A 22023-nucleotide genomic window follows, 5' to 3' on the forward strand; every position below is an offset into this window, starting at 1 on the left:
AGAGAAAGGGAGTAGCAGTCTGAAAAATCTGAGATGTATAGCTGAGCATCCAAGAGTTGGGCATGGCAATCAGGACCTGAATAGAAGGAGAGGGTAGACAAGAATGATCTGAAAGCTTAAATTGCATGGGTGCTGCAAAGTCTTTCCCTTTTGCAAAAAATTGCAAGAAGCCCAATGAGTTTTTAAGTATTAAGTAATCCTAGCCCTAGATTTCAGAAAATCTGAACCAGCTTTCACCTTGATTTACTGTCCTTTTGAATAGGCTCATTAACGAACCTTAACATCAAAAAGTCTTCTATTGGGTAGAGCCTGCAGCCAAGCTAAACTAAATATCCAGAGGAACCCCTATTTTCATAATTTTTGCTTGCCTGCCCTGCAGCAACACACAAGTTTCAGCAATGCAAAAGATGGAAGATAAAGTAACAAAAAATAAAATGCATCAAAAACTTCTTTATGAAGTCTTCAGAAGCATGTCCTGACCTGCCAATGCCATCTCAGAGGTCTCAAAGTAGCTCAGTGAGAAAGTCTGCCAAAGACTGTTTAAAACAAATGGAATGCAAATGACACACATTTCTTTTGCAAGAAAGCATTTCAGAGAGAGAGAAACAGACATACTGGAAAAGCGAAACAAGAAATGTGTCAGCTACTAGCTTAAAAATGATCCTTATATCAAAATTTCAGGAAAGGTGTATTTTGGGAAAATGCCTGAAACTAGTAGAAAGACATGCAAAATCTCGTAATATTTAAGTGACTGGACTCATTAGCTAAGAGAGATCCTGACCCCGCTGCCCTGAACATTTATGGAGAATTTCTGGTTTAAATTATTAATGCAAAATAAAATATCCACTTTGTATTGAAAAAGCTATGACCCTCCTAATTTGACAGAAGAATAGCAAACAAACAGAAAGAACTATGATCATAGGCTTTGCCATTTCCAGGGATGGAGAGCATATCAATTTGAATATAAAACATTTTGAAGATTTAAATGCAGGCAACTATTCTGAGGAAGGTCAAGGACATGAGAGTGGGTCACACTGGAAAGAGCTCCTCTTGAACTTTTGAGAAGCTTTGACATCTCCTGCTTGCTTTACGTGAAGTATACCGTAAGAACTGTATCTAACTGCATTACTACTAGAGGTCAGGTCCAACACCATTTAACAATGCATCCATACGGGGCAGCCGGCAGGAAATGGTGCTGTACATTAATGTTCCGTTAATGTGATGATCTACGTAATCCCCATTTTCCCCATTATTTTTAAAGACTGTAGCAACAAGCTTTTCCATTATTCAAAATCCTTCTGCACAACAAGATTTACTCTACTAAGAAGCTTCTTATTGCTTGAGTGTGTAAATATCACCAAAATTGTATGTATTTTGTTATTTTAACAATTCACTTTAAAAAACAAAGCCTCTTCCCTCAAAAATAAGTGACTTGACAGAACAGACAGCGTGCGCAGCTCTTCCTAAAGAATTTAAATACACAGTGAAAGGCTTGGCTGTAACCTAAACACTGGTCAGACACAACCAGAGCCCCTTGAGTTCCAGTATATCTTCTGATACTAAAGCTTCCAAAAAGATAAAAAGGACCCATGATACCATGGCAGCTTTGAATGGTTTACTTGTAATGCAAGGTGATCACACAAAATATAGTATCCAGCATAGTCAGCCAATGCGGATCAGACCCAAAGACAGGAGAGATGTCATTTAATCCGTTTTTTAGCTTCACTATAGAAAAACTGCATGGTGAAAATCTGTTAAAACCGGAGATAAAATCCAAAATTGATCTACTCTTCTAATCCTAAATAGTGAAAGGTAGTACAGGGTACCTAAAAATAAGTACTATTGAAAGCAGATGAATTTTTAAATTCAGGCCATATTAAATAGTTGCAAAATAAAAACTAGCCCAATGGACAAGAGCAAGACCACAGTTAAGGTGTCAGAAACCAAGTCTTCAAAAAAAAAAAAATCATCTGGAGCATGGCACATAACACCAGGAAATTCTGAGCTGATGAATTTCCAGCTTCCTCACCCATGAGACTGGTTCATCACCTGCTGAGACTTAGACGATATACCAACTGAATTCCATGGTCCAAAGATTGCCCATGGTTTCAACATCCTTAATATCTCAATGGGAACTAAAACCATAGGACCTACTCTCTTGAACATAACCAAAAAAAGAGCAATAAGGGGAGAAAACATCTTCAGCAGAATCCCTTTGGCAGATCCGAACAAGGACTCAAAACTGCCAATTATTTGGAATCACACTCACTATAAAGGATCTGTTACACATCTGAAGTAAGGATGCACACAATCTGGTTAGAAATAAAGATGTTTATGTATTCAATCAGTTCAGTCTGTTTTTCACAGACTCTGGACCATGCATCCTTGGTCTCTTACATGGAAGCATGGAAGGACCAAAATACCTCAGTTGAAGATGCCAGCTCTGCTGAAGCCAACTACTAGCCATTTCATATATTTAAATCAATTCACCTCATATTGTAAATTGAACATCAAGGCAGCCTGATTAAGATGCAGACTGTGCCAACTGGGAGACTGATGGCTCCCCTAGAACTCAACACTGTCAATATTCAGTGATGTCTCCCGATACTAATCTGCTTTCTTCACCTAAGCTCCTACAACATTCCAATCCATTCAGCCAGCTCAAAGCTACAGAAGACCACGGAGCTGCACCAGTGTCACTAATAGCACAAATTCTGTCTTCAAACTGTTGGTATTATTGATAATATATGATAATTTAAGAAATTAGCCTGACTTCTAGATTCAAGATGAGCATGCTCTCTTTTACTGTAAATGGAATGAAAATGAGAAAGTCTGCGACAATTGTGGTACCCTATATGTTTACAGTTACAAAACTGCACCATAAGAACACATGGGTTTAGTGAGTCAGTAAAATCTGTTCCTTAGAGGCTGTTCTATAACTTTTCAGACTGGCTTTTAAAAAAAATACTATTTGTTGTTCAGTTGCGTCTTTCTTTCTTGTCTCAAATATTCAAAGAGACAGTTGGCAGCCAATGGGGCTATCAGAAGCACCGTTAGATACAAATATGTTCCCTGTCTTTCAATAATTTGCATACTCCTGGCTACTCCCCTCCCTTTATTTTTTTTAAACAGGAACAGTTTTGATACCTTAAATCATAACATTTAAGACTCCTGTAGCCCTGCATCTGTTAAGTCACATTGCAAACATGGACTGTTTGATCCTTATGACGTCCTTGTATGAGAGAGAAGGTGTTAGTTTTAGCCAGGAAAGTACATCCAGCTGTCCTGTCAATGCTACTTCTTCATTCTCCCCAAAAATTCCAAGCAAAGAGCTTCCACTTTTCTGCGTTCCCAGCTTTCCAAGTGAATCACAAAAATTATATAACTTTTGTCCTTTCCACAGGGGAAAAAAGAATCTAATGTAATTTACAAGTCTTCAAGTCCCTAAGAGTCACAGAAGTATGACTACCTTTTACTTCCCTGGGAAATTTCCAAGTAAACAGAAAGTCTTCAGTTGTACAATTATTCCTTGGATTTACTCTTGAATCAAGGATGTATACTGGATCAGAGGTAAAGGAGAGCACTCTTGAAGTGGGACTCAATCCAAACTGTGGCCACTGTAAGGACCGGGGAAAAAACCCCAAAAACTTCTGCACCTGTTTCCTCATATGACTACCTGGAACTCTCCACCTTGTACAAGTCACTGCAGACTGGATGTTGTAGTCTTAGTAGATGCTGCTTTTGCGTGATAAGTGCAATGATTTTGTAAAAATAGGCCTTCCTTTGTCATGTTATACATACCAGCGTTCGTCAGTCCAGATTTTTGTAGATGAGCAGTAAAAAGGGGATTTTCCTATTTGATGATCATGTTTCTTACCCAAAGCTACAATAATCTGGACCCTTCCCAAATTCTCCTTGACGATCGAGGAAAAGCCTAATCTCTGTTTAGGCCTGCAGCAAAAGATGATATCTGCTAGTTTTTCTAGCTGTCTTTTTCTCCCCATTAAGGAAAAGCGTGACTGGAGAAATTTCCAATAGCCAGCCTTGCAACAGTTGTTCAGGTAGTCAAGCAACCTGTATCCCCAGATGCAGAAGTTCCAAATTATTGAAGTTGAAGAGCTGAAACCCAAAGTGTATAGGCAGTGCAATCCCTTTCTAATGATTTTGCTGTTAACGATTGGCATGCACACCCAAATAACTTTTCCCCAGATATTGTAAGGAATGACAGGCTTCCCCCCACTGTTTTGGTAGCTTTATTTAACTGCTATTGTGCTTGCTATTTCCAAGCAGACACCAGAATCATGTGGCCATCTTCCTCAACTCATTTCAGAATGCCTAAAAAGTGTCAGCCATGGAACACTCACAAGATTCTACCACTAAGTGTCAATGATATCTGGAAAGGATTTAAAATCAAAACTTCACAAAAAACAAAACTGCCCTGGAAAATATTCCTCCATGAGTAGGATGACCATATATTCCTGTCCCAAATATGGGACAGGGAGATATCTGGGGAGAGGCAGATCCTCCAAGCCCTGGGGAGCCGGGAAGGAGGAGGCAGCCGCCAGCACTCCCCAGGAGCCCTGGGGAAGTGGCAGCTACTGGCGATCCCCCGGGGAAAGAGGCAGCTCCAGGAGCTCCCCGGGAGCCTGGGAAAGTGGCAGCTACCCATGCTCCCCCAGCTTCCTTGAGGCTGGGGCTAAGGGCCAAATATGAGACAATTAGTCCCTTAAAAAGAAAAAAAAAAAAGTTGGGACAGCTTTTTGGTGTCCCAAACACAGGACTGTCGCACCCAACATGGGACAGATGGTCACCGTAACCATGAGTGAAAGAAGAGGAGGTATGATTGGTCCTTGTGATCCAGTGTGAATGAAGCACATTACTGCAGCAATGAAGGCAAGTGCGTTAAAATGGGGAAATGCAAATAGAACCTAATGCTACGGGAGAGCCCCTCCTCCTGCATTCCACATGCACATCAATACACACCAATGGAAGCAATAAAATTTTCTTCCTTTAGACTCCTTGTGTCAAACTCCCTTGTCCCTTTTCCTGCAGGGCTTGGTACCGTTGGCATGAGCTGGGGTACTGGGAGTTTCACTGTAGGCTTCAATTCTGCCCTCATGGTTAAACCAGGGTCCTTGCCAACCGGAGTGCTTGCTCCATCTGTGGGACTTCGTTTCCTTTTTTCTGGTTCTTTAAGAGAAAGGAAGAAAAGAGAAGTAGAAAAAAGTATAAGATGGGAAGAGGAGCGAGAGGGAGAGAGAGAGGAGGGGGAATAGGGAGAAAGGATGGGGCAGATGGTGTTAATAAAACCCAATGGCTAAGTCAGAATCAATGCAAAACAGTCACTTCCCAGGATTTAGGCTTTGTCTACACTTGCAATTAATGACAACATTTGCCGTTCCTGGATGCTTAAAGCCTCCCTTGCTCCCCACATGACAAAAGTTTTGCTGCAGCAAGTACAAGCGTGAATGCTGCTTTGTCTACAGTAGCACTCTCCTGCCACCAAAGCAAAAGCTGGCTGTGCGGGACTAGCAGTATTTTGTCAGCAAAAGTGCCGACAAGCAGCATTCACATGCACTGACTTTTAGCAGCAGGGCTGTGTTGACACAACCATGTCACTAAAAGCTGCACAGTGCAGATACAGCCATAGAAACTCAAACAGATTTCATCACCAGCAGCACTGTGAAGAGCAGGAACTGAGGTTTTGTTGACACCACTAAGTGAAAGGCAAAAGTTTTGCCATGTCAAGCAGCAGTGAAAATGTCTTGCTGCAGAATCATTCTCTGGTGGACAGTGCATAGGGGATAGAAGTATTTTGTCAGCAAAGTGCCAATCGTATTTACGCTGCCCAACTTTTAGTGACATGGCCATTAGATGTCAGGGACCCGCCTAGCTCCGGTCAGAATGGGGAAGCCAGAAGAGATTTAAAATATGTGATGCCTGAGAGAGAGACGTTGTATTTTTTCCTTACCCACAGATATACAGTGTTGAATCCTACCCCCAGGTAAAATCACAAAGTACACCAAAAGGCCAAAATCTGACAGAATTAACATTTCTGCAAGTTAAAAATTACATAAAATTCTTAAGAAAGTAAGCTCTTTAAAAAAAACAAAGAAATGGTAAACTGAATTTCTCTCATAAATACTGTTCAAGATTCCTACTAAAGCTACAGATTCACTAAACATACTGATATGTTGCTATAATATGAAAGAAAGCATGACTGTAAAGGCTGACGCTATTGGGCTCTGACTTTCTGGGGAGTTGGGATGAAGTGAGAATTTCTGTAATATTTTTATGAGGCTTACACATGCCTGTTTTCTTCCAAGCTTTGCTTTGTTACCCAAAGTGAAGGGAGATGGGAGAAAGATTGTTCACTCACAAGGCAGATTAGGGCCATATCTACACTACCACTAACACTGACAAAACCTATTTTGCTCAGAAGTGAGGGGAAAAACCACACGAGCAATATAGCTTCACTGCCATAAGTGGTAGCATGCACAGTGCTCTGTTTGTGGAAGAGCTTCTCCCACTGACATAGCACTGAGGTGGTTTTGTTAAGCTGACAGGGGAGCTCTGTCCTAACGACATAGAGATGCTACCCAAGCAATCTCACAGTGGCATAGTTTCATCAGTACAACTGTGCCACTGTAAGCCCACTCTTGTAAATGTGATGTGACCCTAAAGATGTATGTCTTACCTCCCTGTCTGGGTGGAAGGAACGAAATCATTAAGGAAATGTCTGACTGCAACCCAGATCAACCAGGGGTCCAGAGAGACAATACCAGCTCAAATAACACGTGAATCAACAGTGGAAAACTCCATGGGACTTCAAACTCAGCATGGCCTTGCCTGGAGAACAAAGGATGGAGTCAGGGTAACAGCTGACTTCCAAGGATGCTGGGAAATCTCGCTACTGAAATTAAGACAGGAAATCAGAAAGACACACACACAGAACTAGGCTGATGAATTATGGCTCAACTTAATTTTCTATGCTAATCTCAGGATTTCCAGTGCTATGTTCACACTATGGTCACACTGACTAATAAATCTTACTACTGCATTTAAAAGGCTGAGCTGGCACACAGGCTGGTTCAGCTTCTGTCCCTGCTGTGGGGATTGTGCTTTCTGAGGTGGAGAGGAAGTGGGAGATAGAAGCTGAGCCAGCCTGCATGCAGCTCAGCCCTTTGAATGCAGAGCAGCAGAGTGTGTGGGGGGGGATAGTGGGAGCAGTTAACTGCATAAAAGAAGGTTACTCACCTTCCATAATGGACATTCTTCAAGACAGATGTCCCTGTGGATGCTCCACATCAGGTGTTTTGGCCGTTTGCCACCTCTTAGCTCCTTCTCTACCCTGGATCAAGAGTGAGATCCAAAGTAGAGGGAAGGAGGGATGGGTGTTGAGTACTCACACGGATTCTCCTCTCAAAGAATGTCAGTTACAGAAGGTGAGTAATCTTCTCTTCTTCAAAGCACGTCCCTGTGGGTGCTCCACTTTAGCTAATTACGGAGCAGTGATCTGTTGTGGTTGGTGGGACTTCTTTGGTTCTTTACATTGTGCCATTTAGGACACTGTCCAAAGCAAGTGTTAGCTGATAGATGATGTTCTACAGCATAGCGCTGAGTAAAAGTATGTACTGTTGTCCATGTTGCCACTTTGCCGATGTATTCTACTGGAGTTCTTTGCAGGAAAGCCCAGAATTTGGCAGTGGCTCTAGTGGTGTCGGTCTGGATCGACTGAGGAAGAGATAAGTTATTTATGTGGTAACAATTTAATACGTTGAGATAGCCATTTGGATAATCTTTGCTTAGACAGCGTTGCTCCCATGGAATACTCTGTCATAGAGACAAAGGGCCATGGAGATTTACAAAAGGCTTGTGTTCTTTGCCAATAGAAAGCCAATGCTCTGTAAACATTTAGCATGTGAAGCCTGACATATCTGGGTTTGGTACAAAGCTTCGGGAAGTAGATAAGTAAGTACGCTGATTCATGTGGGAAAAAGAAGTGACCTTGAGTAGAATTTCTGAGTGTGGTCTCAATCAGTTTATCTTTATGGAAGATAGCATAAGGTGGGTCAGGCATAAGGGCTGCCATCTCACTCACTCTTCTTGCTGTTGTTATTGCTATCAGGAACACAGTTTTTATGGATACATGTAGCAGGGTGCACGTGGCCATTGGTTCAAAGGTCTTTGAAATGAGCATGTGAAGGATTATGTGTAAGTCCTGTGATAGTGAAGGATGTCTTATGGGTGGAAACATGTTGTTAAGACTTTTAATAAATTACCTCATAGTAGGATGTGTAAAAACTGTGCATCTGGCAACTTTAACATGATGCATGGAAATTGCTGCTAGATTGTCACGCACAAGTTATAGCCAAGCCATTTTGTTTTAGATGTAGAAGGTAGTGTAAGACCTTAGGGATGACAGTGCGAAATGGAGATGTGCAGTGTTGCATACACCATGCTTGAAATCGAGATGATTTTTGACAGTGCATTCTTCTGTGCTAGGTTTTTTACTGTTGATTAGTATTGCTTGGAACCGCTGAGAGCATTTTACCCCTGCTGACATTAACCCTGGAGGAGCCATGCATGGGGATGGGAGGATGAGAAAGAGTCCCCTTTTTCTGAGTCAATATATGTGGATTGAGCGGCAGGAGAACTGGAGTTAGTGTCAAGAACAGAAACCCACTTGGTGAGGCCAAAACGGTGCTATCAACTGTGCTCTGTCTTGCTGCGATTTGAGAATCACTTTGTGTAGCAACAAAAATGACGGGAATGAGTACAAAAGGGGTACATCCCATGTTCTAGACAACATATCCCCAAAGGAGCTCTTGCCTATACCAGCTCTGGAACAATAGTTGACGCACTTTGTATCTGTCTCTGTAGCAAAGAGGTCTATGTTCTCATTGATGGAATATGGGAAGAAGAGTACAAACATCCATCTCCCATTTGTGGTCTTGATGGAAGTATCTGCTGAGGTAGTCCACAATCAAGTTCTGTTTTCCTAGTAGATAAATTGCTGAGATATAAACATGATTGCATAGGCACCATTCCAAATGGAGCCTTGCCTCCTTGCACAGTTGGTAGGAATGAGAGCCCTGTTGGTGGATATGCAGGCAGCCTGTGTTGTCCGTAAATATTTTGACAGCTTTATGCTTGATGATTGGTAAGAAATGTTGGCAACCTTGCACACTGCCCTCAGTTCAAGGACATTTATGTGCAATTGTCTCTCCTGAGCATTCCACAGACCCTGAATGGAATGAGGGTTCATGTGGGCTCCCCATCCAAGGAGAGAGGCTTCCATTGTGATCAGGTGTAGCAAACTGTGTTGTTGGAACAGTATGACTGTTATATTGTGAAGTAGCAGCCATCAATGGACAGTGGATTGGATGAAACAAGGCATACTGAGTCTTGGTTTTGGGATGTTTGTATGGCCTTTTAACTATGTGGAGCCAGGCCCGTAAAAATCTAATTTTTAGATGTGCATACCATATCGCATATATTGTAGCTGACATGTGCCCAACAATTGAAAACACTATTTGGCAGAAACCTGCGGGCTTTGTAAGATTGTGGTGATGAGTCTTATTAATGTCTCAGCTCAAGGAGTGGGATGCTTGGCCATGGCTTTGGTTGTGTCTAGGTGAACTCCTATAAGGTCAAGCTGCTGCAAAAGGCATAGTTTAAACTTTTGGAAATTTACTTGAAAGTTGTCTTCATAAGAGAGCTGAGGGCACACTGGGTAATTTTTGCTGCTTGCTCGAGTGCAAAAGCCATCATTAGGTAGTTATCTAGGTAAGGGAATACTTTGATTCCCCATTCTCGCAGATGTGCTGCTGTTATTGTGAAGATGTTCATGAAGACCCTGAGCGCTGTGGTGAAGCTGAAGGGAAGAACACAATATGGGTAATGTTTGTGACCCAGAGTGAAGAGTCGGCATTTGTAATGAGCTGGAGGTATGGGTCCGTGAAAATAGGCATCTTGTCAGTCAAGGGACAACAGTCAGGCTGTGATTACACTTGCATTCCTCTTTCAAAATACGAATACAAATGAGGGAAATTGAAAATGCAAATGAGACTGATTTACATATCATGCTTCATTTGCATAAGCTCTTTTTGGAAGAGAGTCTTTGGAAAGAAAAAAAGACAGTGTAGATACGGCTCTTTCAAAAATAAACCCTATCTTCGAAAGAACACTTCTTCCTATTTTGTTTCAGGAAGAAGGGTTCTTTTGAACATGGAATTTATTTTCAAAAGACCCTCACCTACACTGCTATTTTTCTTTGAAAAAGAGATTATGCAAATGAGGCATAAGATACGTAAATCAGTTCATCATTTGCATTTTCAATTTCCCTCATTTGCTTTCCTCTTTTGAAAGAGGAATGCAAGTGTAGACATAGTGGGATGATGATAGCCAGCATTAGCATTTTGAAGTGCTCCTGTATGATGTGTTTGTAGAGGCAATGCAGGTTGAGGATTGGTTTCCAACCCCTGTTTTTCTTAGGGGTGAGAGAGTACCTGGAATAAAAGCCCTTGCCTCTGTATCTGTCAGGCACTTCTACTGCTCCTGTGAACAGGAGGTGGGCAATAACCTGCTTTAGTATAATCTCGTCCGAAGGGTCCCTGAAAAGGGATGGGCTTGGGGGGAGTGGATTACGTTTGGAAGTAAAATGGGGTGCAATATCCCTTGCTGATAGTTTATAATACTCATATGTCTGATATTATGGAGATCCAGACTGGATTAAAGGTAGTAAGGCCGGAGCAAATGATCTATGAGGAGAGGCTGAGGGATTTGGGCTTATTTAGTTTGCAGAAGAGAAGACTGAGGGGTGATTTGATAGCAGCCTTCAACTTCCTGAAGGAGTGCTCCACAGAGGATGGAAAGAGGTTGTTTTCTGTAGTGACAGATGGCAGAACAAGGAACATTGGCCTAAAGTTACAGAGGGAGAGGTGTAGGTTGGATATTAGAAAAAAAACTATTGCACCAGGAGGGTGGTGAAGCACTGGAATGCATTACCTAGAAAGGTGGTGGAATCTCCATCCCTAGGGGTTTTTAAGTCCCAGCTTGACAAAGTCCTGACTAGGATGATTTAGTTGGGCTTGAGCCTGCTTTAGGCAGGGGCCTGGACTCAATGACATCCTGAGGTACCTTCCAGCCCCAGGATTCTATGATTTTACTAGCCTGTGGTGGTAACATTGGTGGTGTAGTGGCTGTTGAAAGTGGAGATATGTGAAACTCTCAACCAGAATCTCAGAAAGATTGGCTTGTGGTAGAGGGTTGGAAATATGACAATTGCTCCTGTAGTGGCCATCTGTTTGATTGCCTCCATCTCCTCCTTTGGAGAAAGGAATGTGGCTGCTGATAGGGAGAAGGGTGGATGCCTTGGGTAAAGTACTGCCCTTGTTTCTTTGTCTGGGGTACATATGTATCCTAGGTATTATAAGGGTATTACATGACTCCTTAATGGTAGGCAGTGAGGCATCTGTAGAAGTAGCAAACAACTTCAAGCCATCAAATGGGAGATCCTCAATTCTGACTTATTTCTTGAAGGAATCCAGAAAAATGAAGCCAGGAGTTGCACCTCATTATGACGGCAGGAGCCAGGAAATGAGCTGTGGTGTTAGCAGCATCAAGAGAAGCTTGAAGAACTGTTCTGGATATCAAGGAGCCTTCAGCCAAGCTGGCAGTGAACTGTGATATGTATTCCTCCGCAGCTGTTCAACAAAGACGCTTATGTTCTGTAATACACAGTATGTGTGTTTTGCAAATGATGCTGAGTAGTTAGCAATTCTGCACTGTAGGGATGCTGAGGAGTAGGATTTGAGACTCAGAAGGTCCAGCCTTTTCCATTCTTTGTCATATGGGGTAAAACAAAACTGGGTGGATCTGTCTACCCCTGTGATGGATCACATCTATTATGAGGGAGTTTGGAGTGGGATGAGTAAATAGAAACTCTGCTCCCTTTGGTGGCACATAATATTTCCTACCAGCCCATCTGGGATTTGCCACAACTCTTTGGCAGGGTCCATTTTGACATTTATAGGAAAAGCCACTTTAGCGCTAGGAGAGGGATGTCATACCTTAATCAATTTGTGCTGAGGCTGAGGTAGTTGAGAACGAGATCGCTCCAGGGAGTCAGCTACCTGTAAGAATAATGCGTGAAAGGATTTAAAGTCACCTCCCTTAGTGCATGGAAGTGGCACAATTGTCTTATCAGGAGATGTGGGTGAGTAGCACACTCTCCTGGTCAGCCTGTTCTCCCCAATCTTCAGTCTCCTCCTCATGATCTTGATGAAATGAAGGAGAGGATGGATATACATAATTTGTTGAGGGGGAGAATGGGCTTTATGTCTGAACTGTGTCCAGGGATCTCATGCTGGCCATGTGAGAGGCATCAGTACTGGGGGCACCCAGAGAAAAGAAGGCCACTTGTGCATCGGTACCAGTGGAGGTGGTGCAGTCTGCTTGGGAGAAGAGTGTCTTGGTGTCGATGGCACTAGTTAGCTATCATCATCATGAGAGAGAGAGAGCACGATACCAAACTTTCAGGTGTAGAAGCCAGCATTTGGGCATGGCATCTGGGAGTTGTGTTGATGCTGGAGAGTGGAATGTCCAGGATCAACATACATGCAAGGTCAGCATTGGTGGTAAAAGGAGGCAGAATCGAGACCATCAGTGCTGATGGTTTGGCTGGTGTCAGTACCAAGGCACCCAGGGTGCGCAGTATGATTAACTGCGCTGGTGCCAGTGGTGTCTGGGAGGTCAGTACCAGTCCACCGACTTGTGGTGTGGTGGCTTCTGAGCAGCTGGTGCTGACTTTTTCAGTTCCATAGCTGCCTGCCTCTTTGGCCATAGTGCAGAAGGCTTCTGCTTAGCCTTATCCCCTCGGTCTATCTTCATACCAGAATGTGCCAGTACTGAGGCAGATTTGTGTGCCGGAGAATGCTTTTTCTTTTGCAGTTCTCCATGTGGTGACACGGGCAGCCTATGTTTCATGGCTGTTTTAGCTGGTCCTTGGTTCGAGGCTACTACAGGCAAAATTTGCCTTGGAGAGCTAACCTACAGGTCAGATGCTGGTCTCAGGGACTTTTTCATAAAAATGAGCATTAATTGGAGGTCTCCGGCTTTTAACAACTTTGCTGATAGCTTCTCGCAATGAGAACACTTCTGATGGACATATGCCTCACCTAAGCACTAAACACATTTGTCATGTCTGTCTGAAACAGGTAGAGATAAACAGCATGAGGAGCACTCTCTGAATCCTGGAGAGCCAGGGACATTTGAAGGAACGGAACCACTGGGCACTGAGTGCAAAAATAAACTGAAGGGAAAAGGTCTTTTTTTAAGACTAGAACTCTAACTCTAATTTCTTTTAAAGAAAAAAAAAATAAAGGTCAAACACTGAAGAAAAATCTATAAGGGAGATAACTGGGAGCTGTGCAGGTTCTGACCTAAGTCAAAGGCAACAGAGAAGAAACTGAAGGGTGGCAGGCAGTGCACGGCTGTTAACGACTGCTCTGTGCATAAGCTGACTACTGTGCATGCACTGCCGCTAGGGGTACTGCTGCTAAAACTCTTCTGACAGACAGCTCAGGCTGCCAAAACTCCTAACATGGAATACCCACAGGGACACTCATCAAAGAAGAACTGACAGAAATTTTGGGAGTTATTCAGACTACTTGCTCTTTAACATGCCTACAACAAAGAAAGCAACGTTAAGCACAGCTAATTTTAATGAGATGCAACTTCCTTCTGTGCTTTCTCAGGGCCTAACTGACATTTAGACCTGGATAGGTAAGACTGAATTTGGCCTAGATCAAAATGACAGCAGTGAGATGAGGGAGAAAGGCTCATCTAGAAGAATGGAAGCAGACTGAGCCTTTCAATTGGTGTTCTGCTGTTTCCCAATATAGTGGACAGCCTCAGGGAACTGGAGGATTGGTCACTCTTCCTGCATCTACAGACAGTGCAGTGATTTTCCTTGTCTGGCTAGGTATTTATCACAGCTACACTTTTCCACAGTTATCCAGATCCTCTCCCCTCCAGACTGGATTAATAAACTCTATTTGGGTCAAGTATCAGAGAGGTAGCCATGTTAGTTTGTATCTTTGAGAACAGCAAAAAGTCCTGTTGCACCTTTTAAACTAACAGATATTTTGGAGCATAAGCTTCTTTGTCCATGAAAGCTTATCCTCCAAAATATCTGTTAGTCTTTAAGGTGCCACAGGACTTCTTGTTCTATTTGGGTCAGTTTCTGGAAGTTTCCACTGATGCAGAACATAGCTGCCTACCTTCTGAGTGGGGTGAGTTCTTGAAACGCATTACACTTGTGCTCTGCACACTGTAATATACACCTACCCAACTCAAGATGTTCATTTCAATCTATAAAGCCTTATGTGACTTGAGATCTAGAGAATCCACCTCTTATCCAGTCATTCCAGTTGTGGTCCAGTGTGGGGTGTCTGCATCAAGCTCAGCTTTCTGAGTTTATGGATGGTGTATTCTTACATGAAGACTCACATTTTTGGAACTCACGCTTCGTCTCTCAAAGCTCCAGTCTTTATATCACTTTGCACAACTTGTTGTGTTCAGTCAAGCACTGGATTGGAGATTATTCTGATTTGGCCAACTGGATGTCTAAGGCAATAGTACTGTTTCAAGCACAGTGTGTTTGTAGCAATTACATACATTAGGGGTGCTATAAGAGACATTAACTATACACAAAAGCACAAAATACCTAACCCCAGAAAAGTCACGCTGCATACTCCTGTGCACTACACTCTGGGGGGTTGTTACCTTTGTTATAATAGTGAGTGTGTGCTATCTCCAGAAGGCCAAAGACACTGGCCATGCCTCCCAGACCAGCATTTGCATATGACTGCTCCAAGCTTGACACAGTACATTTCAGCAAGTCCAGCATCCCTTTGTAAACCTTGCGGCTGATCTCCTGAAATGAGAACCCTGGAAGTGAGCATGCTTTGTTCATGAGAAATCCATTCCAACACACACACACACACACACACACACACACACACCCCCGCGCAGGTGTTCACAGACCAATAACCCATAGCTCAGCAACCATTATGAACTATCAGGATTTAGGAAAATATGTAAAATATTGCCTCAGAACATACTCTACTAATCAAAACTGGGCATGAACTAGTTTAAGTAACATGAGGGAATAGAGTACTGACCACATCCTGGATGACATCCTGCCGGGCATCCTCCTCTGACTGGATAGTGCGGTTCAGTTTGCTTATTACAAAGACACGGAGCTGTTCACTCTCCAGGAGACGCCTGACTCTCTTCATGTTCAACCAGCCAACACCCTGCCCATCAAGAACATTGTGCACAACCTCCTTCAGGAATTGTTGGTTCTCACTACAGAATGGAAAGACAAGGGAGTAACAGGTTAAAAGCAGCTAGTACACAGGTAGTACAGAGGATCTTTAGGCATAAGAGGTGACCTGGCCTAAACAAATACACAAATTTGTTCCACGTAAAAACTAAAGTTTAAAGTGGTGAATGTAAACCTGTAACTGTGTTCATCCCTGTAGTAATAGGAGGGCCTGACGATGGAGGCCTGGTGTGAGGCCTAGGGCCTGAACAACAAGTTAATGCTTTGCTAACATAAAGCAAGGCTAAGCAGTGAGCAACAGGCAGGTCTTGCTCACAGAAATTTGGCAAGGACAGGGCTGTTGATATTGCAGAAATACAATACAGGAGGTACTAGGCACAGGCCATGCGCATAAACATTCCAGGGGGATGGTAACAGAACAGCTCGGTACCAGTACAGTCCCCACAGATAACAGGGACTTACTGACTCAGGTTCAACAGAGAGTCGGGATGACAGCATGATGGATGGCAATGTTTTGATTGAACCACCATGAACAAAGTTTTATCTCGGTACAACGGGGTTGTCAAGCTAAAACGTTGAAGAGGGGCACCTTGATACATAACTTATTTGTATCTGTGTATACATCTCAGAGAAGCTGTCTTGGTCCAGCCAAGGGGATGCTGGAAATCCCTGGCTGCTAATTTTGCTGAGTCCATTGCCAGGGCAAACGTATGTACGAGTGCAAACTGTTTATGTCTGGTCTAGAGGCCCAGAGTGCTAGAGAACAGACGTCATTTGACAGTAAATCTAGTTCCAGTGCCTTCACACCGTATGTAATTCTTGGTTATTGGGGTGCTCAGAAGTCTGCAATGTTGGCTACTTGCACAGAGCATGCACAGCAGAGAGAGCACATGCACACACCCAAAGGGTTATCAACCTGAAGGGAGCAAAACAGATGCGAGAGCACCACACCGTTGTCGTCATCTGACTACAATCCCAATCTATGTACTATAGTAATTGACCTCACTAAGCTGCTCAAAGCAATTCATCTACCACTAGATATTTTGCCACAAGATGTAACACATACCCGCAAATGCAGTCCAACTTCTTCTTTGTAGTATCTAATCTAACTAAATAGCATTTAAGCAGGACCAACAAAGGGAAAAAGAAGCTGGCAGTACATCTATCAAGGCTTATTATCACTTGGGAATGAGACAAATGGTTTCCTACAAAACGACTCATTCCTTAATTCTTGAACCAGAAACCTCTAGGAAGCCATTCTGAAAGAGATGAGGCCTGTGAGAGCACTCAGAAATACACAGCTTTGAGCACAAGCTGAAAGGCCACCTTCTGAAAGTCACAGACTTCAAAGTGTGAACACGTTCTAAAGGCAACTAGCACAGAAACTGCTTTGAATTCAACAGCTATTCTGAACAGTCTTTTCCACAGGGAGCCTGGAACTGTTCTACCATTCATATGTATGCAGAGAAGTTAGAACAAGTATTTTTACCTGGAATTGCTGGCTCGTCCCTGAGGTGATGGAGATTCCCTCTTCACTGTTGGGCTGTGCTTAATAACTGAAGACTTTTGATCCACCAGGGCTCTCCTGTTCCCTGTATGGGACAGGAGACGGGATGAGAGAACAGACATAAAAAAGGCAATCAATACTCATGGTAGCAAGAGACATTAAAGTCAGCTAACACTCCATTTAAATTACAGATAATAGACTTCAGACAAAATAGAAACTTGAGAAAACAACAGCATATACTGTATTGTAGCATCACACATTGGCAGAAAACAGTAGTGGGAACAATGCAGAGAGCGAAAAGATGGTAATGGAAGCAGGAGTTGAAGGACAGGAGAAGCGTGGCTGCTCTGCATGCAGTTCCACCACAAGAACCACCTTTAGATTAGACACCGTATGTGCAAAAGCTCAATGTATTAAGGGGTGACTAGTATAGACTATGTGATACTGGTTTCCCAGTCAGAAAGTTAGCCTAAAAGGCAGGCACAGAGGATGCTGTAAGTTATTATATCATGCACAGCTCATGCTGTAAGGAACCCACCTTCATTATTTACAGGGCCAGCTTCAGTAATAATCTCCATTATAGTATTTAACCCAAATACTGGGACACAAAATACACAATTAGTAGTGTACTACAAAATCTCCACTCCTCCAATCAAAAGTCCAAATTAGTAACCAGCTTCCTTCCTCCCACCCCTCAAAATGCCAGGGACACCGCAGTACGAAGAGATCTAGAATCCTTAAAGGGAGCACGGAACCAGCCAAATTTATCAAACAGATTGGCCTCATTTCAGGGTTGATGTACTGCGTCTTCCATTTCAATGGCACTATGAAAACTATCTGACCAATTGAGAAAGCAAAGAGATGTGCATGAAACAAAAACTAAAGAAAGAGGTGAAAAGAGCTCATGAAGCAGCAATGAAATGGACATTTCAGAGGAACAATCCCAGCATCAGGTTCCCTTACAGCTGCAAACACACACTCAGGAAGTGCAAGTGTTATTCAGCAATTTAAAATAAGACAGACAGAGAGAGGAGGAAAAAAAAACACACTTAAAACAATCAGATGCACAAGGGAAATTTCATCCAGACCAGCATTTATGTACAGGCAAACATCTACGTGTGTGTATCAAACAGACTGAACTACAAGCTAAAGCAAACCCTTCCCTATTTTCCAACACTCAAACCAACAGCCTGTCAAGTTCATCTTACAGTCCCCAAAAGCGAGCCTCCAGTGCAGGTTACCGGACTTGTTCAGAAAGGCTCACACTCACTTTCTAAAATTAGCTGTGTAGACAGTGCTCCCAAGTTTCTGCTATGTCTGGGGCTTGAGTGGGCTTCAGAGCACAAGCCCAGCCTGAGCAGCAACTTCAAAGTGCTCTCTACACAGCTGTTTTGAGAAGTCTTCAATCTGGGCTGGGAAGCATACTGATGCAGGCAGTACAGATATACCCCCTAGAGTCTGAGTCAGGTACAAACTGCAGGAGATGAGAGGCAAAGCATGAACATGGAATGGCAAAACTCGTCACTGTTTGCTTCCAATGTGTGGAATCAAGAGCAAGTTTAACTAGGACGACATTCTTGTACACTGCCCACCCCAGCCATGCGTCCTTCCCTTCATAATTCAATGTGGGAACGGAGCCAGTGGATTCCCAAAAAGTAATTGTGCCACCTCTCCCCTAACATTTTCACCAGAACAGCCTACCCCTCCTTCTTGAGCCCAGAGCAGGATTGCTCAAGACACAAACAAAACTGGAAGTTAAAACACAAAACCCAACTTTTGGCCTTTATTACCACAAGGCCAAAGGTCAGCAAAATGTCATACCAACCTTCATTCACATCCCTTCCCACTTCCAGATTAAAGTAATCTTTATCGATGAAAATGATGGAGAAAAATGAATAAAATCAACAAATTAAAACAAATTCTAATTACATATAAGAACTTAAAAAGCAAAACAAATCCTTTGCCCATTTCAGCAACTGAAAAGTTTCAATGCAAACAACAATGAGAAGCTCTAGTCCCCTTATGTTATTAATAACCACCTTCATAGCTAAGCATGCTAGGGCAATTCCCTAGTGCAGTAATTTCTCCAGTCCATATTATCTTAAGGGATTGCAAGGGAAAAGTAAGTACTTTGCTGATAGCGGTATCTAGAAACTTAGGATCAAATCTTCACTTCTCAACGAAAGCTATGGGGGGTTAATATTTTGCATCTATTTAGGGGACTTTTTTTAATCTGAAAACTGAAAAAACACTTCATAAACATTTACACCCCAAAATCTCCATGAAAGTAGGTGAGCACTATTTCCATTGTACAAATGGGGAAACAAACAGTGCTGAAGTGACTTGCCCAAAGCTTTATGACTCACTTGATATTAAGTAACAAAAAAAATCCAGCAGTCCTGGTTCCCAGCGTCCCCTTATTCTAACCATAAAAGCACATTAACATAGGACAGGCAAGGAAACCTTGCCATATCCCAAAACATCGCAAGTGATGGGAAGAAGTTGTAGAACTATACAAAAAGAACATTGATCCAAATCCCCAGAATGTCTTACACCCTCAAAATGCTGTTTTGAGGGTGAATCCTTGGAGTGCTTGGCAGACAGAAGGACTGCAAAGGCAACACCGGGCCAGGAGAAGAAGCCGTTACCTTTCAGGCTGGGGAACGGGGTGTTCTTTTCTCTCCCAGCTTTGGTTGGCAGGGCTAAGTTGGACAAACTGAAACTTGTGCTGTGGTTCCTGTACAGGCTGCCTACAACAGAAGATCAGACAATCAAATGTCTGTAGTGCTCAACATATGCTCTGCCTTCATTCTTCTGTCAAGTCATGCTTTTATTCAGATCTCAGTAGCTCCACATTTTCACTATTGGATCAACCCTTAATTATTCAATGCTTTTAAACTTGATTGACTACTTGGAATAATTTACTAGCTGCCACTAGTGCAGGGGTTGGCAACCTGTGGCTCCCAAGCCACATGTAGCTCTTTAAGGGCTCCTCAGTGGCTCCCTCCCAATGCTAGAATGACCCCGCCCTGAGCTAGGTAGCTCAATAAGTCCTCCCTCAAGACCAGTCCACGCTCAACTCTTCCTCCTCCTCCTCCTTTCACATCAGGACTGTGATGTGGGGCTGTCCCTATTGTTGCACCTGCGCATTTCGGGGGGAGGTGGCAGAAGCCTCGAACTGCCACTTTCCCTGCCTAGGGCCTCGGGGAGTCTGGATCCCCTTTGGGCCCGAACAGAATGAGATGCAGCAAAGTGCAGTGAGCGGGTTCCCACTCTGGACAAGATACGGAGCAGTCTGGGCATCTCTTCTCTCCTGCCCAACCCCCAGTTCCTCCTCCTATCCCTGAAGCTGGTCTCCTCCTGAATCCCTCCCCACTTAGCTGTGCTGCATTCGAGCTCTCATCCACTACTGTCCCAAGAAGTGATGTGCTGACCACAGACATCACCCTGTCAGCCAGGCTAGCAGTATCTCTGCCATTCCGCTTTAGCATAGGCTCTCAGGGCATGCAGCAGCATCCTGTCCCCACCCAACTCTGGGCACAGTGCATGCTGGTTCAGCAAAGCAGTGATTGCCTGCCGGGCCACGCTGCTGCCACTTGGTGGGGGAGGAGTGTTCAGAGCAGAGACCTTCACCTTGGCATGTCAGGATCTGAACATGCGGCAAAGCGGCTGGGGTTGCTTGGCTTTGAATGAGGAGCTGTGTTGGACATGATACAGCGTCTCGATCTGGCCCTGTGAAGATGCAGGCCACCCAACTGTAGGCATGTAGGATGAAGAGAGGTCAAGCCAGCACGTGGTACTTTCACAGGCATCTCACCCATGCTGTGGGTATCTTAAAGGCACACCTGTGCCACCATGATATGTGTCTGAGCTTAGTACCCTGCCAAACCGCCTATCAGTGTATTTTAGACAGCTACTGACTGTGGTGGCTTGCCTACAGAACATGCACTGGGTTGGACGATCCTCTTTTCAGATCTTTGTGCAGTGCAAATATTTCAGAACAGACTACAGAGATAGAGACATAAAAATACAGTAGAAATATCACATCAACAATATCGCTGCACATATTTTCTCCAAACACGGGGAGGGGGTGGGGTTCGGGAGTGAAAATCAGGAAGACAGAGGTAATAACGTGCACATCTAAAGTGTGAGGAAACAGAGTATGTAACAGAATGTGAGGAAACAGTATGTATGTCTCTTAGACAAAGAGTTACTGGGCACAAAACAGACATAAAAACACTCCTGATCCACAAACCTGTTAGTCGGCATTTTAATGGAGTGGGCCATTCTGTTAACGACTTAAGAGTTTGCGTGTTACTGAAGAGAAATTTTCACAACACCCTTCAAAGAGAGGCTGCTGAATTCCCTTTCATATTTAAATTTGACACATTAACACATGGTTTGAACCGAGATTTTCTGGGTCACTATAGGGGCTCGTTTGCATACTTGGCTTAATCTAATTCTTGACTCCCCCCCCGCCCCTTTCTGCCCCTCTACTCTGATTTGCTCACCTTGATAATTTTTTTTTCTGATTTGTCCACCTTGATTACTATTTTTGGTTCTCTGTGCCTTAAATATTGAGCCTGTTCTGGTCTGGCTATGGTCTGAAGAAGTGGGTCTGTCCCACAAAAGCTCACCTAATAAATTATTTTGTTAGTCTTTAAAGTGCTACTTGACTGCTTTTTTGTTTTCAGAGTATGTAAAAAGTTTGCGAATGTCCTGGAGTAAAGATGTATCACATTACAAATGATTGTGCGCGCACTGTCCTTAAAATAGGGGTTACAAAAATGTGGTTTTGTGTTATTTATTAAGGACTGTCTTGTATTCACATGCATTGCGGCTCTTGAATTATTAATTTTTTTTTTTTTACCAAATTCAAAAAAATTGCTCTTTTTGCTATTTTGGCTGCTAACTCATGCACTAGAGAGACTGGCATTCCAAAATGATCATGAAAACATGCAATCCTGAGATAAGAACCATGAACAGTGCCTCACGTATTCTGATGACTCTGGAATCACCTATGGAATCACATTCTTGTCACAGATGGAAGCTCAGATTCTGGAGCACAAAACTGCCATCTACCCCAATCTAAAGATGGCCTGAAACAACCCAACTCATGTGAGCAGGACATATGCTTCTGAAATCTAAAGGTGATCCTTTAAAC

At 43.2% G+C, this 22023-nt stretch overlaps 1 protein-coding gene across 28 annotated transcripts in view; it reads right to left on the bottom strand.

Moving 5' to 3' along the window:
* MADD (MAP kinase activating death domain) overlaps positions 1-22023 on the bottom strand; it is a 158494-nt gene that overhangs the window by 82813 nt on the left and 53658 nt on the right. For 15 of the 28 annotated variants that reach the window (XM_074997276.1, XM_074997295.1, XM_074997284.1 and 12 more), the window contains 6 exons: positions 19508-19609; positions 17398-17457; positions 16842-16944; positions 15189-15375; positions 14791-14941; positions 4984-5190 (listed from right to left, as the gene is read on the bottom strand). In XM_074997276.1, the coding sequence (XP_074853377.1) occupies positions 4984-5190; positions 14791-14941; positions 15189-15375; positions 16842-16944; positions 17398-17457; positions 19508-19609 (810 nt within the window). The remainder of the gene's footprint in view (positions 1-4983; positions 5191-14790; positions 14942-15188; positions 15376-16841; positions 16945-17397; positions 17458-19507; positions 19610-22023) is intronic. The other 13 variants (XM_074997286.1, XM_074997294.1, XM_074997291.1 and 10 more) reach the window with 2 other exon arrangements.

Source organism: Carettochelys insculpta, chromosome 6 (genome assembly GCF_033958435.1).
Source record: "Carettochelys insculpta isolate YL-2023 chromosome 6, ASM3395843v1, whole genome shotgun sequence".
NCBI lineage: Eukaryota > Metazoa > Chordata > Testudines > Carettochelyidae > Carettochelys > Carettochelys insculpta.